Source organism: Elaeis guineensis, chromosome 3, assembly GCF_000442705.2.
Source record: "Elaeis guineensis isolate ETL-2024a chromosome 3, EG11, whole genome shotgun sequence".
NCBI classification, from domain to species: domain Eukaryota; kingdom Viridiplantae; phylum Streptophyta; class Magnoliopsida; order Arecales; family Arecaceae; genus Elaeis; species Elaeis guineensis.
The window spans coordinates 100,392,829-100,411,104 of record NC_025995.2 but is presented as its reverse complement, the minus strand read 5'-3'; the positions used below and the strand labels follow the sequence as shown (position 1 = coordinate 100,411,104).

General features: G+C 38.5%; 2 protein-coding genes across 2 annotated transcripts; one reads left to right on the top strand and one right to left on the bottom strand.

Moving 5' to 3' along the window:
* Nucleotides 1-3,555: 3,555 nt before the first annotated feature.
* On the top strand, nt 3,556-5,120 carry LOC140856551 (uncharacterized). The gene has a single exon (XM_073254146.1). It carries the CDS (start codon nt 3,758-3,760, stop codon nt 4,256-4,258), a length of 501 nt encoding a protein of 166 aa, XP_073110247.1. The 5' UTR covers nt 3,556-3,757; the 3' UTR covers nt 4,259-5,120.
* Nucleotides 5,121-11,667: 6,547 nt separating this feature from the next.
* LOC105041434 (histone H3.3) lies at nt 11,668-13,963 on the bottom strand. Its single transcript, XM_010918407.4, has 5 exons — nt 13,902-13,963; nt 12,620-12,699; nt 12,464-12,540; nt 12,238-12,328; nt 11,668-12,120 (listed from the first exon to the last, which is right to left on the bottom strand). Exons 2-5 carry the CDS (start codon nt 12,689-12,691, stop codon nt 11,950-11,952), a joined length of 411 nt encoding a protein of 136 aa, XP_010916709.1. The 5' UTR covers nt 12,692-12,699; nt 13,902-13,963; the 3' UTR covers nt 11,668-11,949.
* Between the last annotated feature and the right edge of the window lie 4,313 nt (nt 13,964-18,276).

The window sequence follows — 18,276 nt, the reverse complement described above, 5'->3', positions numbered from 1 at the left end:
CGCACGATAGAGATCCGCATGGAGAACACATTCCGATCCTCGATCATAATCAGAGAAGCGTGTGTTTAGAGAACCGTATGGAGAACACGTTCCGATCCTCGATAGTGGTCGAGGAGTGCATGTTTGGAGATCCGCATGAAGAATACATTTCGATCCTCAACCGTGGTTGAAGAGTACGTGTTTGGAGAATCATATGGAGAATCACATAGAGAACACATTCTGATCCTCGACCGTAATCGAGGAACACATGTTTGGAGGACCGCATGGAGAATAGTTCTACATGTTCGGAGAACAATATGGAGAACCGTATGGAGAACACGTTCTGATTCTCGATCGTGATCGAGGAGCATATGTTTGGAGAACCACATGAAGAATACGTTTCGATCCTCGATCATGATCGAAGAGCATATATTTGGAGAACCACATGAAGAACACATTTCGATCCTCGCTCGTGGTCGAAAAGCGCGTGTTTGGAGAACTGCATGGAGAATACGTTTCGATCCTCGATTGTGGCCGAGAAGCACGTATTTGGAGAACCCCATGGAGAATATATTTCGATCATCTACCGTGATTAAGGAGCGTGTACTTGGAGAACTGCATGGAGACACGTTCTGCTCAGTTCATCAATAGATGAGAAGTGCGCATTGGAGATTCGGGTTGCAGATCTACATATAAAGAATGAAAGAACTCGTCGGATTAGCTCTGGTTGGGCCCTCCATTTCTTATGTTAGATCGTGCTTCGAAATAATAATAAAGAAAGTAATATACGATTAAAGTCATGTTACTCTATTTTACTTTGCCTCTAGTTGACTTTCCCAAGTAAATCTTTTTCACTTCACCTTTCGGGAGCTGGGTTTGAGGAGTTCGATCTCTGGGAGCTCGGCTTTTGGAGTTCAACCTTTTGAAGGTCGGCCTTTTAAGACTCAATTTTTAGAAGCTCGATCTTTTGGAAAGTCGGCCTTTTGGAAGGTCGGCCTTTCTGAAAGTCGGCCTTTTGGAAGGTCGGCCTTTCTGAAGGTCAGCCTTTGGAAGCTTAATCTCGTAGAAGCTTGGCCTTGTGGAGGTTCGATCTTTTGGAGGTCGATTTTTGGACACTTGATCTTTTGAAAGGGTCAGCCTTTAGGAGCTCGACTTTTTCGAAGCTCGACCTTCTGGAGGCTCGGCCTTCTGAAAGCGACCTTTTGGGAGCTCGGCTTTTGGAAAGTTGACCTTTTGGAAGGTCGGCCTTCTGAAGGTTCAGTCTTTTGAAGGTCAGCCTTTTGGAAGCTCGGCCTTCTAGAGGTTTAACCTTTTGGAGGTCGGCCTTCTAGGAGCTCGACTTTTGGAAACTCGATCTTTTGGAAGGTCGGTATTTTGGAAGCTTAGTCTTGTGGAGGCCCAGCCTTTTGGAGGTTTGGCCATTTGGGGGTCGATTTTTGGAAGGTCGGTCTTTTGAAAGGTCGGCCTTTAGAAGCTCGACTTTTTAGAAACTCAACCTTTTGGAAGCTCGACTTTCTAGAGATTCGGCCTTTTGGAGGTCGGCCTTTTGGGAGTTCAGCTTTTGGAAGTTCGATCTTTTGGAGATTCGGCCTTTTGGAGGTTGGCTTTTTGGGAGCTCGACTCTTGGAAGGTTAGCTTTTAGATGGTCGGCCTTTAGAAGCCGGGCTTCAATTTTGATCTGTACCTCGACTTGATGAAGTACATTGGGTTTGATAGCTCAGCTTTTTTTTCATCTCGGATCAGTCTTGATTGTGACCTCGATCTTTGGCTTGATAGCTTGGCCTCGATCTTCACCTCGGATCTATCTTGATGTTCATCTCGATCTTTGGTTTGGTAGCTTGACCTCGATCTTCACCTCGATCTGAGGTGCTCATGGACTTGTCGACCTATAAGGAGAAGAAATTAGAATGATAGATGAGGACTTAAAAGCTCTTATCATGCTAGCTTTTGAGTTGTGGGAGTCTCTTCCTGATTGCAGAGTCGATGAGCATGTATGTTATCCTCAGTCAGGATCCTCAAGTCAGTTATGTCGATTGTACCCTTACCTCGGACTATGAGGAGGTGACCACTAGATCGCCGGTCTAACTTGGCCTCAATGGGAGATAGGGGATTCGATGTAGGTTGAGCTACAGCGGCCTACTGCGAACATTATGTCGCAGCGATCCAAGCCTACACCTACTGAATAATTAATCGTTTACGACCGCTGGTATAGACTGAGAAAGTGGTGGCGATGCCTAAACTGATTCAGGTACCATAGCTTCCTACTAAACATCATTAGGTTGTGCATCGTTTGAATGGTGAGACGCATGTGATGCTCCTCTTCATGATCTCACGATGGCTGGTGGTGAGCTCTCTCCTCTCGAAATAGGATCTCAAAATCAGTTGAGGACCCTTCCTCTAGTGCCAAATATTACTACCGATCTTCTCACTTGAAGTCGGTCGTCGAGGTTGATGTGGTCGAGGTGAAACGACAGCTGAAACTTCATCCGAACATCTGCAAAACAAGTCCACACTAGGGGTGACATCTTTCGGTGAAAACCCTCCGACGCTTAAGTCAGAAAATTGGATAACAATAAAAAGAGAAAGCGAGGAGTCGATTGCATACCTTAAAAGATCTCGAAGCTTTTATTTATAAGAAAGAAGTTGGAGTCGTATCCATCTCGGAGTCTTAATAACTTTTGAATTTATCGCACAGATTGATTCGGATAAGATATTTTTCTTTTACGAAAAACTCGATCGTAGAGAAATTCTGTTCTATATAAGCTTTCCTAATTTGAGAGAGAGATGGATTTGTGAAGAGCTTAGCTCGACCACGGACGAACTATAATAGATCGTTCGAAATCAAGATTCTGGAGTCTACGAAATAGGTGTTGGACCTCAAGTTGGCTAAAATTGATGGGCCATATATGAGCTATGATAAGTTGGCTAAAATTAATTGGCTGTATATGAGCTATGATAAATTGTCTGAGATTGATCGATCGTATATGAGTTATGATAGATCGTTTGAGATTGATCAACCATGTATGAACTATAATAGACCATCCGAAGATAAGGTGAATCAAAATTAAGCTGAATAAGAACTGTGGCCAACTCGATAGATCGTGCCCGACGATCTTTATTTGTCGTATACTCATAATCCAATAATCATCATCTTTTATAGCTCGACCAATACCGAAAATATAAAAACCGAGGCCAAGGAACAGATCTGTAACATATATGATTTGACCTCGAAGCAACAAAATGTGAACGCGACTTTGGCAGCACTCGGTATCTATCTCCGACTCCTCATCCTCTACCTCCTCTTTTCAGCCAACTGCTAGCCGTGTAGGAGACGCCGATAGAGCAGTTGTGCGGCTACGGAGAAAGAATCATTCTACCCTTCACAGTTAAAACAGTGCGCCGTGTGCATGATTCACACCGAACGTTAAAGGTCTCGGAGCCGACTTTCCGTCGGACTTGTTCTCCTCGGCATGGGCTGGGTGGGCCCCGGTCATTTTTATAGATTTAAGTTGTCAACTTAAAGAAACCCACTCAACAATAAAAGAAAGCATGACCAAAGACCAAAATGTGATGTTGAATCACATTACAACATGAAGAATCCTAGAAGCTCACCTTCTTCCAACCTCATCTCCTCAATTTCTTTTTCTTCTCTCTCTCTCTCTCTCTATATATGTTCTTTATTCAAGATAATAAACTTAGATCACTATTACAGGTCTGAGAAGATTTCAACCATAAGAGAGAGAGAGAGAGAGAGAGAGAGAGAGAGAGAGAGAGAGATATGGGAAGGTCAGAGATGGATGGCAGGTGCAAGAGGCATCCAGAGCACAGGCAGTCCAAAGGGGTATGTCCCTTCTGCCTCAGAGAGAAGCTCTCTCATATCTCAGCTACGTCTTCTACAACCACCACCAATGCTTCTTCTACCTCTTCATACTCTTCCGACTCCAATCTCTCTTCTTCAATTAACTCCCCTCCTCACCGAGACGCCAAGACCACAAGGCTCTTCCTTCTGCTCAAAAGAAACACCAGCAGGTCCAAACCGCTGAGGAAGAGTCGATCCTTGGCTTTTGTGATGAGAGAGAACAAGGAAGAAGACAAGAGGAAGCAGAAAGAAGAGGGGAGAAAGGAGAAAGACAAGAAGAAGAAGAGGAGGAGGAAGAAGAAAGGAAGTTTCTGGTCTCAACTCATGATTGGTTCAGACAGGAGAAAAAAGGTGGATGGAAGCTTGTCGCACTCCAAGACCACGAAGGAGAAGTCCTCTGCCAAGTGGGTCTTGTTCTGATTGATCTTCTCTTCCCCTTGTTGTTTGAACTTGTATATAGGGAATAAGATAAAGCATCACCAAGGAGATTGATTCTTAGCACAAGAAGCTATAGAAGCTAGTCATGTATATAAGAAATATATTGTGTATTGTGTATGATGAAGAAGCCGTTCCTTTTGAGTATGAGAAAGTGAGGAATTTATAATCATGAGGTTAAACAATTTGTTTGTTCTCTCTCTTTTTTTTTTTTTTGGTAAACAATTTGTTTGTTCTCTTTAAAGCTCTTTTTTGTAGCCACCATAAGCTGACAGGGTATAATTTTTGGTTGTGTTTACAAGGTTTAGTTGAGATTAGGGGATTCCTGCACTTTTGGTTGCCTTAATTTTCTTCTGTGGATCATCACTTCTCCAAATGAGATACCTCTGGGAGGCTGTTAAATACCCTCTATGGATGTTTCCTACCTTCTATGTAATGGAGATTCAAGGCACCTTGCAACGGGTAAAACTTTGGCAGTGGATGGTGCAACATAGAAAAAGCCAACTACTTCTACATCATACAATCTATTCCTCAAACCACCTTGACCAATTCATCTACTTGCTATCACACCTGCCGACAGATTTGTCGTCAATCCATCAATCAAATTTGAATTGTTACCGTGCACCCACTAGAAACCAGCAACCGTTCAGCTACCATCGACCCACTAGACCAACCTTTGATGTAGAAGTACCACCAAATCAGATCGTCAGAATTTGTTTCTAACTGCAGAGCCAGAACCCAGAAACCACAAATCTACAGCATGCCACCGTCATCCAGTTTCCAAAATGGAGCAACATGTCACTGGAATCTGGAAAACATAAACTGAATGAGATGGTTGTTTTCCAAATTTGACTTCTTAATCTGATTCAGACTCAAGAGCAACATGGTATGTATATATATATATTTTCCAAAATGGAGCAACATGTCACTGGAATCTGGAAAACATAAACTGAATGAGATGGTTGTTTTCCAAATTTGACTTCTTAATCTGATTCAGACTCAAGAGCAACATGGTATATATATATATATATATATATATATATGTATGTATATATGTATGTGTGTGTGTGTGTGTGTGTGTGTGTGTGTGTGTGTGTGTGTGTGTGTATGTATGTATGTATGTATGTATGTATGTATGTATGTATATATTAAACAAAAACTAACTAGATCAGTTCTAGAGTTAAAAATCCTTCACTGCCACATGACCAACCTTTCTACAAGGTAAGTACCAGAACCCTAAAACCAACACAGATCATCTTTTCCAGGCTTTTATCTCTATAGATTGTCAGATAGGCGTATACAGTGACTGATTTTGACAAATTTGAGTACAAACTATCTCAATTCTCCTCACTAGATTAAGTTATAAAGAGCAAAATAATTGAATCAGATTCAACTAAAGATGCCTTTTTCTGAGCTTGTCTGAATACTGAAGCCTGCAAAACTATATACTGATCAAGAGTAGAGTTTGACATTACTAATTTAACTTCTTTGTAAAATACGACAGGTTAAGTTAATAATTCAAACGACATGTTTTCACATTATTGGGAAGCAGAAGTTACAGAATATCAAAACAGATGCCTATGTCAACCTTTAACAACTTACATATGAACACCCTAAGCATGCTGCTGTAATCACCTGGGGACAGACCGAAAGAAGCCTTTAAAATAATTAGCACGCAGGTCAATATGCTGGCAGATTGGCTTCTCTCAAACATGCTTCACAACCCAATAAAGAATGTTTATGTCAACACCATTAACCTTTAATAAAACACACAGGATCCCCATGAACAGTTGTATATATATAAGAGGAGAAATACCAATACAGAATGGTTGAAGAAGTTATCTCTAACAGCCCTTCTCTGTAGCCCTTCCTACTTGTTACTTCACTTTCAATCAAAGAGCAAGCACAAACCTCTATATATAATGGTATAACTAATTCCCAGCTCTAAAATGCCATTAAACATAATTAGTATGCTTTTATCCTCTATTATTATGTAGTTCTTTTTACCCTGAAATTACATTCTAGCAATTCATGCATGAACATGTGCATGTCGTCCATAGGATAACAGAATGTCCACTGTGTACACCGGATTACAAACAAATGTTGTCCCTTCAAAGCCAAGCCCAATGCTAGATGTAAGTCATGCTGTGCAACTGTTTGGTTTGGTAAAGTCATTGGAAAATGGTAAATGGTACTGGTGACTTCGGTTCAACTCCCACCTATACTACTTTAAAATCTATTACTTCCATAAATCTTGTTTTTTAAAAAAAAGGGTCACCATACATTTGCATGTGTTAATCAATCTATATACAGACATACAAGCATGCACCGAACCTAATGCATGAAGGGTATTACATATTAGCATCTCAAGCATCGAGGTTCACAAGAAAATGAACTGTAAGATTAAGGATTCTCCATTCACAACCTACATCACAAGATCAAAACAACGAAAAAGAATAACCAACTCTTTGTGAACCCAAGGGAGACACAAGAAAACACTCCTAAGGGCTGTCTAATGATTTCGCACCAAGACCACCATAACCCAAAAGCTGCAGTTTGAATAACCTAAATAATCTGTGTCATAGTGGAACATAGCACTGAATTTTTCATCTTTGAGAAATTTATAAGTGTCAGTGAGAAAGGATATTTGCATGCTGGTAAAGGTAATACTTTAATGCCTGTGTCTGCATACACATGGAGCAGAGAACATGTCTATAGTAGTGTGATTGTGGATATGCACAAATTTAAAAGATAAGGAAACAGATAACAAGCAAGAAAGCAATAATGCAACCATAACTTTCCAACACAATGCATGTAATGCTAGCTTAGCAACTTTATGGCAACATGAACCTGTTCTAAAATGTGATAGCAGCAGAAAGGTAAAACTTTAAGGCCTGTGTCCACATACATGTGGAGCAGAGAACCTGTTTATGGTAGTGTGATTGTCGATATGCACAAATATGAAAATAAGGGAACAGATGACAAGCAAGAAAGCAATAATGCAACCATAACTTTCCAACACAATGCATGTAACACTAGCTTAGCACTTCTATGACAACATGAACCTGTTCTAAAATGTCATAGCAGCACAAACCAAAAGCGACAAGGAATAAGGGAATGAAAATGACTTTAAGCGGGGGTAAAAAGCATAACCAAGTTCTGTGCATAATAATGAGCAGAATAAGTCCAATAAGACTAACAGTTCCCATGACTAGATGGAAAAAAAAGTTCTCTCGAAGACTGGCTTTTAGCCTTTCTATCACTGAGAAATATCCAGCATCTTCATAACCTTGAATAGTGGGAATGATAGCCCTGCTTAGAGAGATCAAAAAACATAAAAAAAATAAGAATCTATACACCAGGGAATTACATAACCAAATCACATACAAAAAACCACAGAAGACATGTATTACTATTCTAATATATGAGGTAATAATCAAATATTTCTCTCCCATGGTGACTCTGTAAGATCAAAAGATACAATTAATAAATTAAGTATGAATATTCATAAATACAAACTAAGAAATTTGAAAACTACTAATCTTAGTGTACTATAACTCACAAGGTCCAAATGGGTTGACTTTGGTTTTTCTCTAAAGCCTATATTTATAGGTTTACCTAGACATCGAATTAGAGGTCTGAAATGGTCCCAGCTGATGGTCATGTTCCAACGTATAGTTTTACTGTAACATGAGTTATGTAGATATGGCTGTACTTAGCTAAATTTTCTTAGAATACTACCAGGCATGTTACACTATTAAGAAAAACCAGAAATTAGCTTTGTGTGACACTCATCAAAATGAGAGCTTGCTTTTTATATCTTCTAATAAGGATATCCTTATTCTAAGATAAAAGATTCTGAAGGAAATTTCACCACCTATTATGCAAGGAGAAGAAGAGGATTTTAGATGCAAATATTGGACAGTGTAATTATGTGTGCTATTATTGAACGGTGTAATTATGTGTGCTATTCTATATGTACTTTTATAGCTAAACTAACAATATGGTTTCTATGATCAACACATCTTCAGAGATCTGAAAAGAACATATTTAGGAAGCATTAGATAACATAAATGTATGTATGTATGTATGCATAAAATTTTTGGTTTTCTCAGTAGGATTATTACAGCTTGACAACATGTATTACATATGAATCTAGAGAATCCAACTATATGAACATACCATGCCAGAGCAAATGCACTCCAATATGACCAGCTCCAAAAGAATGCAATTTCTCCCTTCACATTACCAAATATCAGCCGCACAAGATATTGGGGGTCACGAACGGAATAAACTAGCATAACTAACCACTAACTTCATAGTAGAACCAAAGCAAAATATACTGAATGTTTGTTTCAGAACAAAAATGTGTATGATTCAAGCATCTGCTGAAAGAAAAGGCAGTACCAATGTATTGCAACTAAACACAGCAACTCACATTCTTGCATTTCAGCAAAATAGTTGCAAGACTGCTTAGCCTCAGTAAATTGTGAGCGACATATAGAATGGGAAGTCCGGGAAACCTTTTGTGGACATTCTGTTATGAATTTGAATAAGATTGAAAGCATATGAACAACTGAGAATTGTTAAATTTATATATTTGAAAAATTTTAAAGAATTTATATACAGGAAAAAAAAATTGATGAAGATATACAGCAAGGCATAATAGAGGGTATACTATCATACCAAAAGCAGCCAACAACATGATAAAGTTTTTTCAATGTGTATCTATTTTAAACCATGACAAGAATAATTTTGCAAGCAAGGCCCTCCAGAACACAGATACCTCCTTAGCACAAAGGTCCTCACATTCCCTCCTAGTCTCACCAACAAAGCTATCGTTTGCAACATAGCGTGCGGCAATCAAGGTGTTAAATTCCAACAAAACAGCTATTCCAGGAAGCAACCAATACCAACATGAGCATGATCTTGGCTTTCTGGTCCAGAATGAAAGGCTGAAGAAATATTAGAAGGGTCAAGATATTTAGCCTTCTAGTGATCTAAAAGAACAACAACAAGATGCTCGAGCCATATGTTAAATTCATAATGACCGACTACTCCAGATATATCAATTTGTCCATCAAGAAAGATTTAGATAACGGACACCCATAAAATTTAGATATATAATGCGAGAGCGTGACACCAATAAAATTTAGATAACGGATCTGCATTCAAATACTAGTAGCTCATATATGGATACAAGTGGAAAATAAGGTGGAGAAGTACGTATTCCTGTCGGCTCTCTCAGCATATGTTGTCTCGTTTCCCAGCGTCCACTAATACAAGCCCCTTCTTTATACCTTTCATGTGATTGGAAATATATATATATATATATATATATATATTGCTGGCTGCATTGCCCCCAGCCCAATCAAAATAATTAACCGGTAAAAAAAAAATTCTATTACTCAGACTAATTTCGAGAGCACGGTTAAGCTCGATTGGTCGAAGCCCATGATCAATCGACATCACCAATAAGTTCCATCATATAGAACTATAAAACAGTGCTTCAAGGAAAAGGGATTAACAGAGAAATTGACAATATGATGTTAATTTAACTTGGAAAAAGAAATCAAGGAATGAGAGAGGGCAGAGACCTGACGGTCCAGATATCGGCGGGGGCGAGGATGATGGTGCAAAGGGCGCAGAACCAGACGTAGCAGACGGTGACGAAGACGTAGCAGGGAGCGTCCGGCCCCGTACCGCAGGGTTATACCCACCTTGCCCAGTTTCAGCGGAAGCGGTATCAGAAAGAATACTCTCTCTCTCTCTCTCTCTCTGTGTGTGTCTGGAATTCTTCTCCAATACTCTTATATTCCTTCTCAGATGTGAGAAGACTGAAAGAGAGAACGGGGAAGAAGGGAAGCATCGTCGGCGAATAAAAACGAGTTGCAGTGCCTAGTTTGATGGGCCGCCGAGCTCAAGTTACCAACCACCTCTCTCCGCTTCCCGTTCCGGAAGTGCCGGTCATGTGAAACACTCCTGCAGTTGTGCGGTCGGAGATTCTCTCTCTGATCATCATATAAACATGGACGGCTACGGAGCAACCGCGACACATCCTTGATGTTAGCCCAGCATGTAGATACGTAGATGGGCCATCAACCGTCCATGCCTTATTTTTATTTTCTGTGGACATTATTCCAATTTCCGGTCCGGTGATAGAAGCATCTCGTGGATTCTGGATGAAAAATGTACTTAATTTCAATTTTGCAAGAAGTCGTCGGTTTTTTTTCATTTTATACACATGTAAAGATCCTTGGATAATTTTATCCCTCGCTCCAAATACAAACTGGTGTCAGATATCATATATTAAAAACATATACCAATTTTTTGAAATATACATTGAACGCTTAATAAATTGTGTCAGACATTTAGCTTATATGCATTGCATGCCTCATAAAAATTGTTCAAGAACCTCTGGATATATTTACCAAAAAAAAAAAAAGCTCTGGATATAATTTTCTTTTAAAAAACTATATAATTAACGATGAAATGATTTTTTAAGCAAAATTCACAAAGTACCTCTCTCGTGTTGTCTCTACGTTTCTCTCCTGCCGTCCCCTTTTCTTTAATTAGATGCTCTCTTCTTGTACCGTACTTGTATCTGCACTTCTTTATCTTGCTTGCATGTTTTTTTAAAGAATCTGAAGAGGTATTTTCTACCCTCTGCTCTGTATCCTTCCCATCTCCATCTAGGCTGCAGTCCTGGCTGATCGACAGGCCAAATCATCGCCCCCAAAACCGAGGATCTATATATATGGGCATCAAAATCAAAGTGAGTCAATATGCTCTGGAATCGAATCCTGTCCCTTGTCAGAAGCGATAACAAAGGTTGAAACACCATGGTCCTTCTAAGTTACCTTTGCCCACCTGAACTGCTTTCCATTGTTCGTGTCTTTCTTTCCATCTTTTTAGCAGAATGAGCGGTATGCCCTCTTCATTTCTCTAAAAAACCAAAATCAATCGATATTTGGGGAAAAAAGGCTTTGGCTGAGCCTCTAAATTACCTTTTGCGTACGCCGGTAATGTTTTATGAAGCTTGCCAGCCCCAACATGGCACATAAGCCCACTGAGACGAATCACACACCTGGCTCTCGACATGGGAATAATAGCTTGAGATGCGTACAAGTTCCTGCGTTGGATAAGCAGAGTGTGCCAACCGAGCGTACCGAATATAAAAAAACTTAAAAAAGAAGTGCATGGATTAAATTAGATAGTATACATATCAAATATCCTCCAAACAATCTCAATCAATGGATTAAGACCATCAAATGTTACATCTAGCTACTAACACCAGAAGATGATCATCCCCGCAACCAAATACCAGGATTCAATTACACATTGCAGCTAAAATCTACGAGTACCAATATCGAGTACCACCATGTTTACCAAAATCAATACCAAACCAGACAGTCACATGCTTTTGTTAAGGAAAAAGTTGAAGCCGAAAAATTACACATTGCTGCTAAAATCTACAAGTACCAACATCGAGTACCACCATGTTTACCAAAATCAATACCAAACCAGACAGTCACATGCTTTTGTTAAGGAAAAAGTTGAAGTTTAAAAAGCGATTGCAAAAATGACTCAGCGACAATGTTTTCCCAATTGTTCCCCAAATACAAACCCCATATGTTAGAAAAGGTTGACAGTATTTGAGGCCAACATGGGCAAGCTCAAGCCCTCTCACCCCGAATCCTCCTGGCCAGCTGAATGTCCTTGGGCATGATCGTCACACGCTTGGCATGAATGGCACAAAGATTGGTGTCCTCGAACAGCCCCACAAGGTATGCCTCTGCTGCCTCCTGCAACGCTAGCACTGCATGGCTCTGGAATCGCAGATCAGTCTGCATTACAATACAGAATCTCCATGAGTCATACAATCACATATCATCGCAACAGCACTGGGCAAGACACAAACATCAACAAGAAAAAACGCCCATCACATATCCCTAAAGCCTCACCTTGTAGTCCTGAGAAATCTCCCTGACAAGCCTCTGGAATGGCAGCTTCCGGATCAAAAGCTCCGTGCTCTTCTGGTACTTGCGAATCTCACTGTTACAATCCAGCATCCACAAAGCCCGATAAATTATAGGTAACAAAAAAAAGAGGTAGTTCCTGATACATTGTTGCGCAACAAGATAAACTCGAACAAGGGAGAAGTACAGTAATAGAATTATAAAAACATACCGCAAAGCAACAGTTCCTGGCCGGAATCGGTGGGGCTTCTTCACTCCTCCAGTGGTGGGGGCAGACTTGCGAGCAGCCTACAAGTTATAAGCAATACTTAGTATAACAGGCCGGTCAAAACCAATAAAGGAGGACAACATCAAACAACCACAAAACCTTGGTAGCAAGCTGCTTCCTAGGGGCCTTCCCTCCAGTGGACTTGCGAGCAGTTTGCTTGGTCCGAGCCATCTGATAAACTGCACTTTTATGGTGTTAAGACTTTTGAAACATCATTCAAAGATTCATTCATCACCATAACATATCTGAATGCAAGCCAACATTCCACAAGAAGGCTACCAAAGAACATTACATTAACAATAATCTTTGCTTGCCCTCCAAGCAGCCAAATAAAATCACTCACCTAAAAATACAAATTGCAATCCTATATAGAAATTGCAGATATTTACACCAATTTTTCAGTTGACTGGTGGACAAAACGCAATGACTTTAATATTTAAAGACAAAACACCAGAACTATATAAATTCTTACAATGAGGACGATAAGGATAGTTTAACTCAGAAAGTTCCCGAGAATTAATAGGCGGCACACAAACATCCAAATGTATGATTTCAAAAAGGGAAAAAAAATTAAAAAAAAAGAAAAGAAATGCTAACTCAATTTCTTGATTCATTGAATTGCAATCAAACTTATGGCTCTATATCACTTTCTCAAAGAGATTATTTACAAATTTATCCACCATCATGGGGCCCACAAAACCTACAGAACTTGAACATAATTAGAATTCAAGATAACCAAGGAAAGGAAACAAAGAATTCACAACACATCAAGAAGAAAACCCAATTCTTCTAGGAGTATCAAAAAGGATAAAACAGGAGGAAAGATGTCGAGATGTTTTCAGAGATAGAATGCAAAAAAGAAATCAAAATTCCACATCATGATCATACATATGTCATCAACGAGAATAACAAAAAGAGAGCAATTCAATCAAAAAAAGAAGACAAAAACAAAAAGAAGGCAAAGAAATAAAAACCTTCCCCAAGAGCGAAAAGAAATCACAGATGAAACGACCCCGTTTCAAAAGTTCTAGAAACTAATGCTTTCCCTAAAATCAGACCTGACCACCAAGAATTAATCATCAAAGAAGCACTTCCACCAAGAAATTGAAGCTTCTATGAACAACCCTACACGATCTTATTAGAATCCTGTTCACTGATTTAGGGCAAGCAACTCAAAATTTTCATCAAGAAACCTAAAATAAATCAAACCCAAATCCCAAAGGACAAGATTTTTTTTTTCCCTGATAGGACAAAGAATAAGAAATTGACCCAAAAACGGCAGCAAAATCCACCTCAAAACACAAACCTTAAACCCAATTCAACGATTAATTAAGATAATTTAGAGTATATAAAAGAAAAGAGGAGTGTTTTTCTCTATTACCTCTTCGCTTTTCCTCTCTCCTTCTGGCTTCGAAATCGATCAGGAGAGGTCGAAGTGGGAGAAGTTTGGGAGGGGGAGGCCCTTTTATAGGCTTCTCTAAGTCGGTTGTTTCTCTTTTCCCGCGCGTGATCAAACGGCCGAGGCGGGTCCCATGTTTGGCGTTCGACGGTACGTTTAACGGTCCAGATTTACAGTTGATGTGTGATTCGGATTTTCCCACTTTAAAGCTGACTTCTTATTGGTTGACGGATTTTCTTTTTTTTTTGGTAGAGTGTTGACGGGTTTTTTTTTTGGTAACTGTTGACGGGTTTTCTTCGATAGATGGAGAGAGTGGTGGTGTTGATTATCCGAAAAATTCTCAGTAATCTCAATTATTACTGATGGATCTATCCCTCACCTATTTGCAACTAATGCGATAAATTTTTATAAATTATAAATTATATAAATAAATAAATATTTATAGATTTTAATAATTTTATATTATATATATCTATTAGTGGATCGAGCCATTAAATTTAATTTTATTTAAGTTGGTCTATAGATGCAAACAATAATAACTAAAAGAGACAACGAAAAAAATAATTAAAGATGCACTAAAAAAGAATAAGATAGAAGCAATGAATCAACGGGACTAAATTAATTATATATAAATTATAAGATATAAATTATATGGTAAATCCATATCCTTTAAAGAAAATTATAATATTTTTTTATTTTTTAATAAAAAATATGGTAAAAAATATTATCATGAGGTTTGATCTCTTTTCTTTCCCTCCATTTTTTGGAAAGTCACTAGCATGCTAGCATACTTTTTCACAATATATTTTTAAAATTTTTGAAATAAAAAAATAAAAAAATAGCAACTAAAAATAATCTTATCTAACTATCTTAACTTATCTAGTTATTGTTTCTCTATCTTGGAGAGATCTCCAATTTGAATCATGTCAATGTCTCATTTTTCACATTTTGAAAAATCAATAACATACGATACTAGCGTGCTCTTGTAGAGTTAATATTTTAAAATATTAAATAATTAGCACTCCATAAAGAAAAGAAAAAATAAGTAACAATTGATAGATGAAATACTACAAATCAGTTTGTGCCTAAATAAGTATTATTCTTTGCACATGAGGATGACGTTTGGGTTTAAACTACTATGATGGCATTAGAGAGAGAAAATCTTTATTCAAATCAAAGTATATTATGTATATTTTTACTTTCTATATAGTATGTCTAAGCACCGAAGCTCTCCTTCACATTAAAAGAGAGTTTGATTGCTCTAAATGGGTTGAACCATTAAATCTCACAGAATCATTCTAGTAATGCATGCACAAAAGGGATGGGACTATTGGAGAGCAACACTATATAAGTTGGCCTTCATATCACATGCATAAATAATCTATTATATGAATTTCTTTGATATTAGATATTTTTTAATGTGAATAGTATATGATATCTTTATTCATGGAAATGCAATGTCTGCATGTGACACAAGACACGGCCGATGAACATGAAAGCATTCCCTTTAGTATTGATTAGCATATAGTAGGATATTAATGATCCATTATCACACACTTAACCACTTGAGTTTTTTCAGGTAAATAAGAGGAAGTAAAGTACTTCTCCTTCTTCATTAAGAAAAAATTTACAACAGTCATAGGTAGTAAGAATAGTCTAGATGGTTACATTGATGCTGGAACCTCTATATCTAAAGAGAGTTGAGCATATAGAAAAGGACATTAGTTACAAGAAACTTTCCTATGATGTCATACTAGAACCACTTGATCTAATCTACTTATACATCAGCTGTGGACATGATCATTTATCATTTCCCTGTGATGTCATACTTGAATCACTTGATCTAATCTATTTGTACATCAACAGTGGGCATGATCATTTCTCATCCATATTTTGCCAAACACCTCTGTTGTTCTATCCATCATCAAGCCATCAATTGTATTTTAGGTCATCTTTAGCTTGCCAATTGATACATGACACATCATCATATAATATTAGACACAATTTGAGACAAATTAGCTAGCTCTTCCACCCACTTGCCATCGTAATTTTAGCACCACCACTTAATAATGGTCATTCCCTATTGACCATTGACCGTTGAGCTTGTCTAATGACCAATTCAGGAGTCCAAAATTTAAGGAGGTCCCTCTAAAATTCACCCAACACAAGCCATGTCCTTCCCAACCCCCAACCCCAATAAATCTCCCTCCTTGTTCTGCTCGTCAGAACCACAAGAGACTCAAAGGCCGCATCCCCAACTTCCCAAAAGCCCAACAACAAGAGAGCAAAACCAGTGGAAGACATGGCATGCACCAAGGCCTTGACCCTTGCTCTCATCTTCATGGTGGTGCTATCCTCCTCCCTGCAAGCCGACGCTGCCGAGCGTCCGAACAATGAGTGCTTCTGCACGTGCATGATCGAGCAGTGCATGCAGGCCAACGATGCTACACGTGAGAAGTGCCAGGACACCTGCAATAAGAGCTGCCTCGATGCCGGTCAATTGGGCCGGATAGATGAATCTGACTATTGTGGATACTAAGGTGTGCTTGATGTGAATTCAGCCGTCTGTTATCGGCTTTTCTTTGTTTCCTTTGATCCTTTAATAAGCCGTGCCGCCGTTCCTGCTACGGTCTAATTGTGGTGGATGTCCACGTCCTGAAATATTAGTTTGCTAATTCTCAGAGAGAATTAGTGATGATTGTACTCAAATGAAACTTGAATGTCAGATCTTTGCTACAAATTCTTCAATCTTTCTTGTTCTCTTCTCTTCCCATGTTGTATGGATTTGGATCTATTTGTGCCTTCTCTAAACGAATGGTTTGAATTGTTGATTGATTAAAATTAGTACTGATGGGAAACCGATGGTGCCTATGTTTAAATTGAGGTGGAAAAGGGGGATAAAATTTGTTTTAAATGCCATCATGTTGCCACGTGTACACGATATTTTGTTTGCTGTTGTTTGGGTGCATTTGACTTTTCTGCTTTTCAATCACCTAGCTTTTGTTGGAAGAAATTTTAAGAATCTTATATCAAACTGTACTTTGAGACAATGTTGGGAATCTTAAAATATGGTCTTATATTTTTCTCACTTAAATGCCTTGTCTTGACCTTTAATGGATCCTCTTGTCAGATTGGGGGTTGCTCCTTATTGCCCCAGATTTCCGACTTAGGTCAAAACAGCAAGAGTAGATCGAGGTCCGATAAAGACGACAACAGTAGGACCAGCAAATAAAGTTTCTGATTATGGGTGTCTCCGACAAAAATTCTTTGATGCTCAAATTAGAAATCAGAAACACGTGAAAGAGTTAGTACTAAAAATTATTCATATCTTTGGGATCTCTTGTTTGCCTCTACTTGTAAACCAAGACCAAAATCGTACAGAGAGATGCGGTAGGGATCTTTTTATCTCTGATAGGTATGTCTTTGAATTTTTGCCTAGTTCTCTCATATTTGAGAAGCCACCCACTTAATGGCACAGATTAGTTTGTCAGGAGCCAGGAGGTTGATGTGACTTCTTGTGTGTAATCAAACATTCTTCCTTAATGATTTGATTTTATAGGCGTGCAGGTGTTTCCAGACAACCATTTTAAAATGATGGCTGAGACAACGACCAAAATTAATATTGGTAGTTGATGTCGGGGTTAGGAAGGACAAAGACTTACAACCGGTGTGCTAGTTGGCAGTCAGTATTGGGATCGGTGGCCGACCTTTAGGTCGGTTGCTTCTATAAGTCAGGGGCTTAGCTCCTTTACGCTTCGGCTTTGTCTAAGAAAAAGATTTCATGCCCATAACACTCCTTATGCAAGCTTGTTTTAGGTTCGAGGAAACAATCTCACTAAATCAAAAAACATTAAAGGCCTATTTAGTTGGGGGTAATATATTTCTCATATCAGATTACCATATTTGGTATGAAAGTAGAAAAAAAAAGAGATAGTAAAAAAAAATGATGGATCCCACACTTATTTTTTAGAGTGAGGGAGTAAAACAAATACCATTGGGGGTTGGTATTTAATAAATTCCCAAGTGATAGGAATCTATACTTAACAAATTCTCAAGTGACGGGTCATGGGTGCTAGATATTTTTTCTAAGACTTTCCAAATTAGTTTCATCCCTTCTTCTTCTTTCCATAAGAAAAGAGGAAACTCTAACCTTGACACCTTGCTATCTCTCTCAAATGCATTCATCATCTACGGAATCTTTGCTGATTCATTCTTGATGCCCTTCTTTGTTACTTGATTTGGAGATTTTTTATTAGAGAAACAATATTTTCTTTATTCTCCCGTTGGAATTCTGCTACAAATCTGCAAGTATTTATCTAATCTATTTTATTTTTTATATTTTTATTAGATTCTTTAT

Bases quoted from the DNA above. Each gene is read 5' to 3' on its own strand.
- LOC140856551 (XM_073254146.1), top strand. From the start codon at position 3,758: ATGGGAAGGTCAGAGATGGATGGCAGGTGCAAGAGGCATCCAGAGCAC.
- LOC105041434 (XM_010918407.4), bottom strand. From the start codon at position 12,691: ATGGCTCGGACCAAGCAAACTGCTCGCAAGTCCACTGGAGGGAAGGCC. The intron at 12,541-12,619 runs GTTTTGTGGTTG...TATAACTTGTAG, and splicing joins GGAAGCAGCTTGCTACCAAG to GCTGCTCGCAAGTCTGCCCC. The intron at 12,121-12,237 runs GTGAGGCTTTAG...ATTGTAATGCAG, and splicing joins AGATTTCTCAGGACTACAAG to ACTGATCTGCGATTCCAGAG.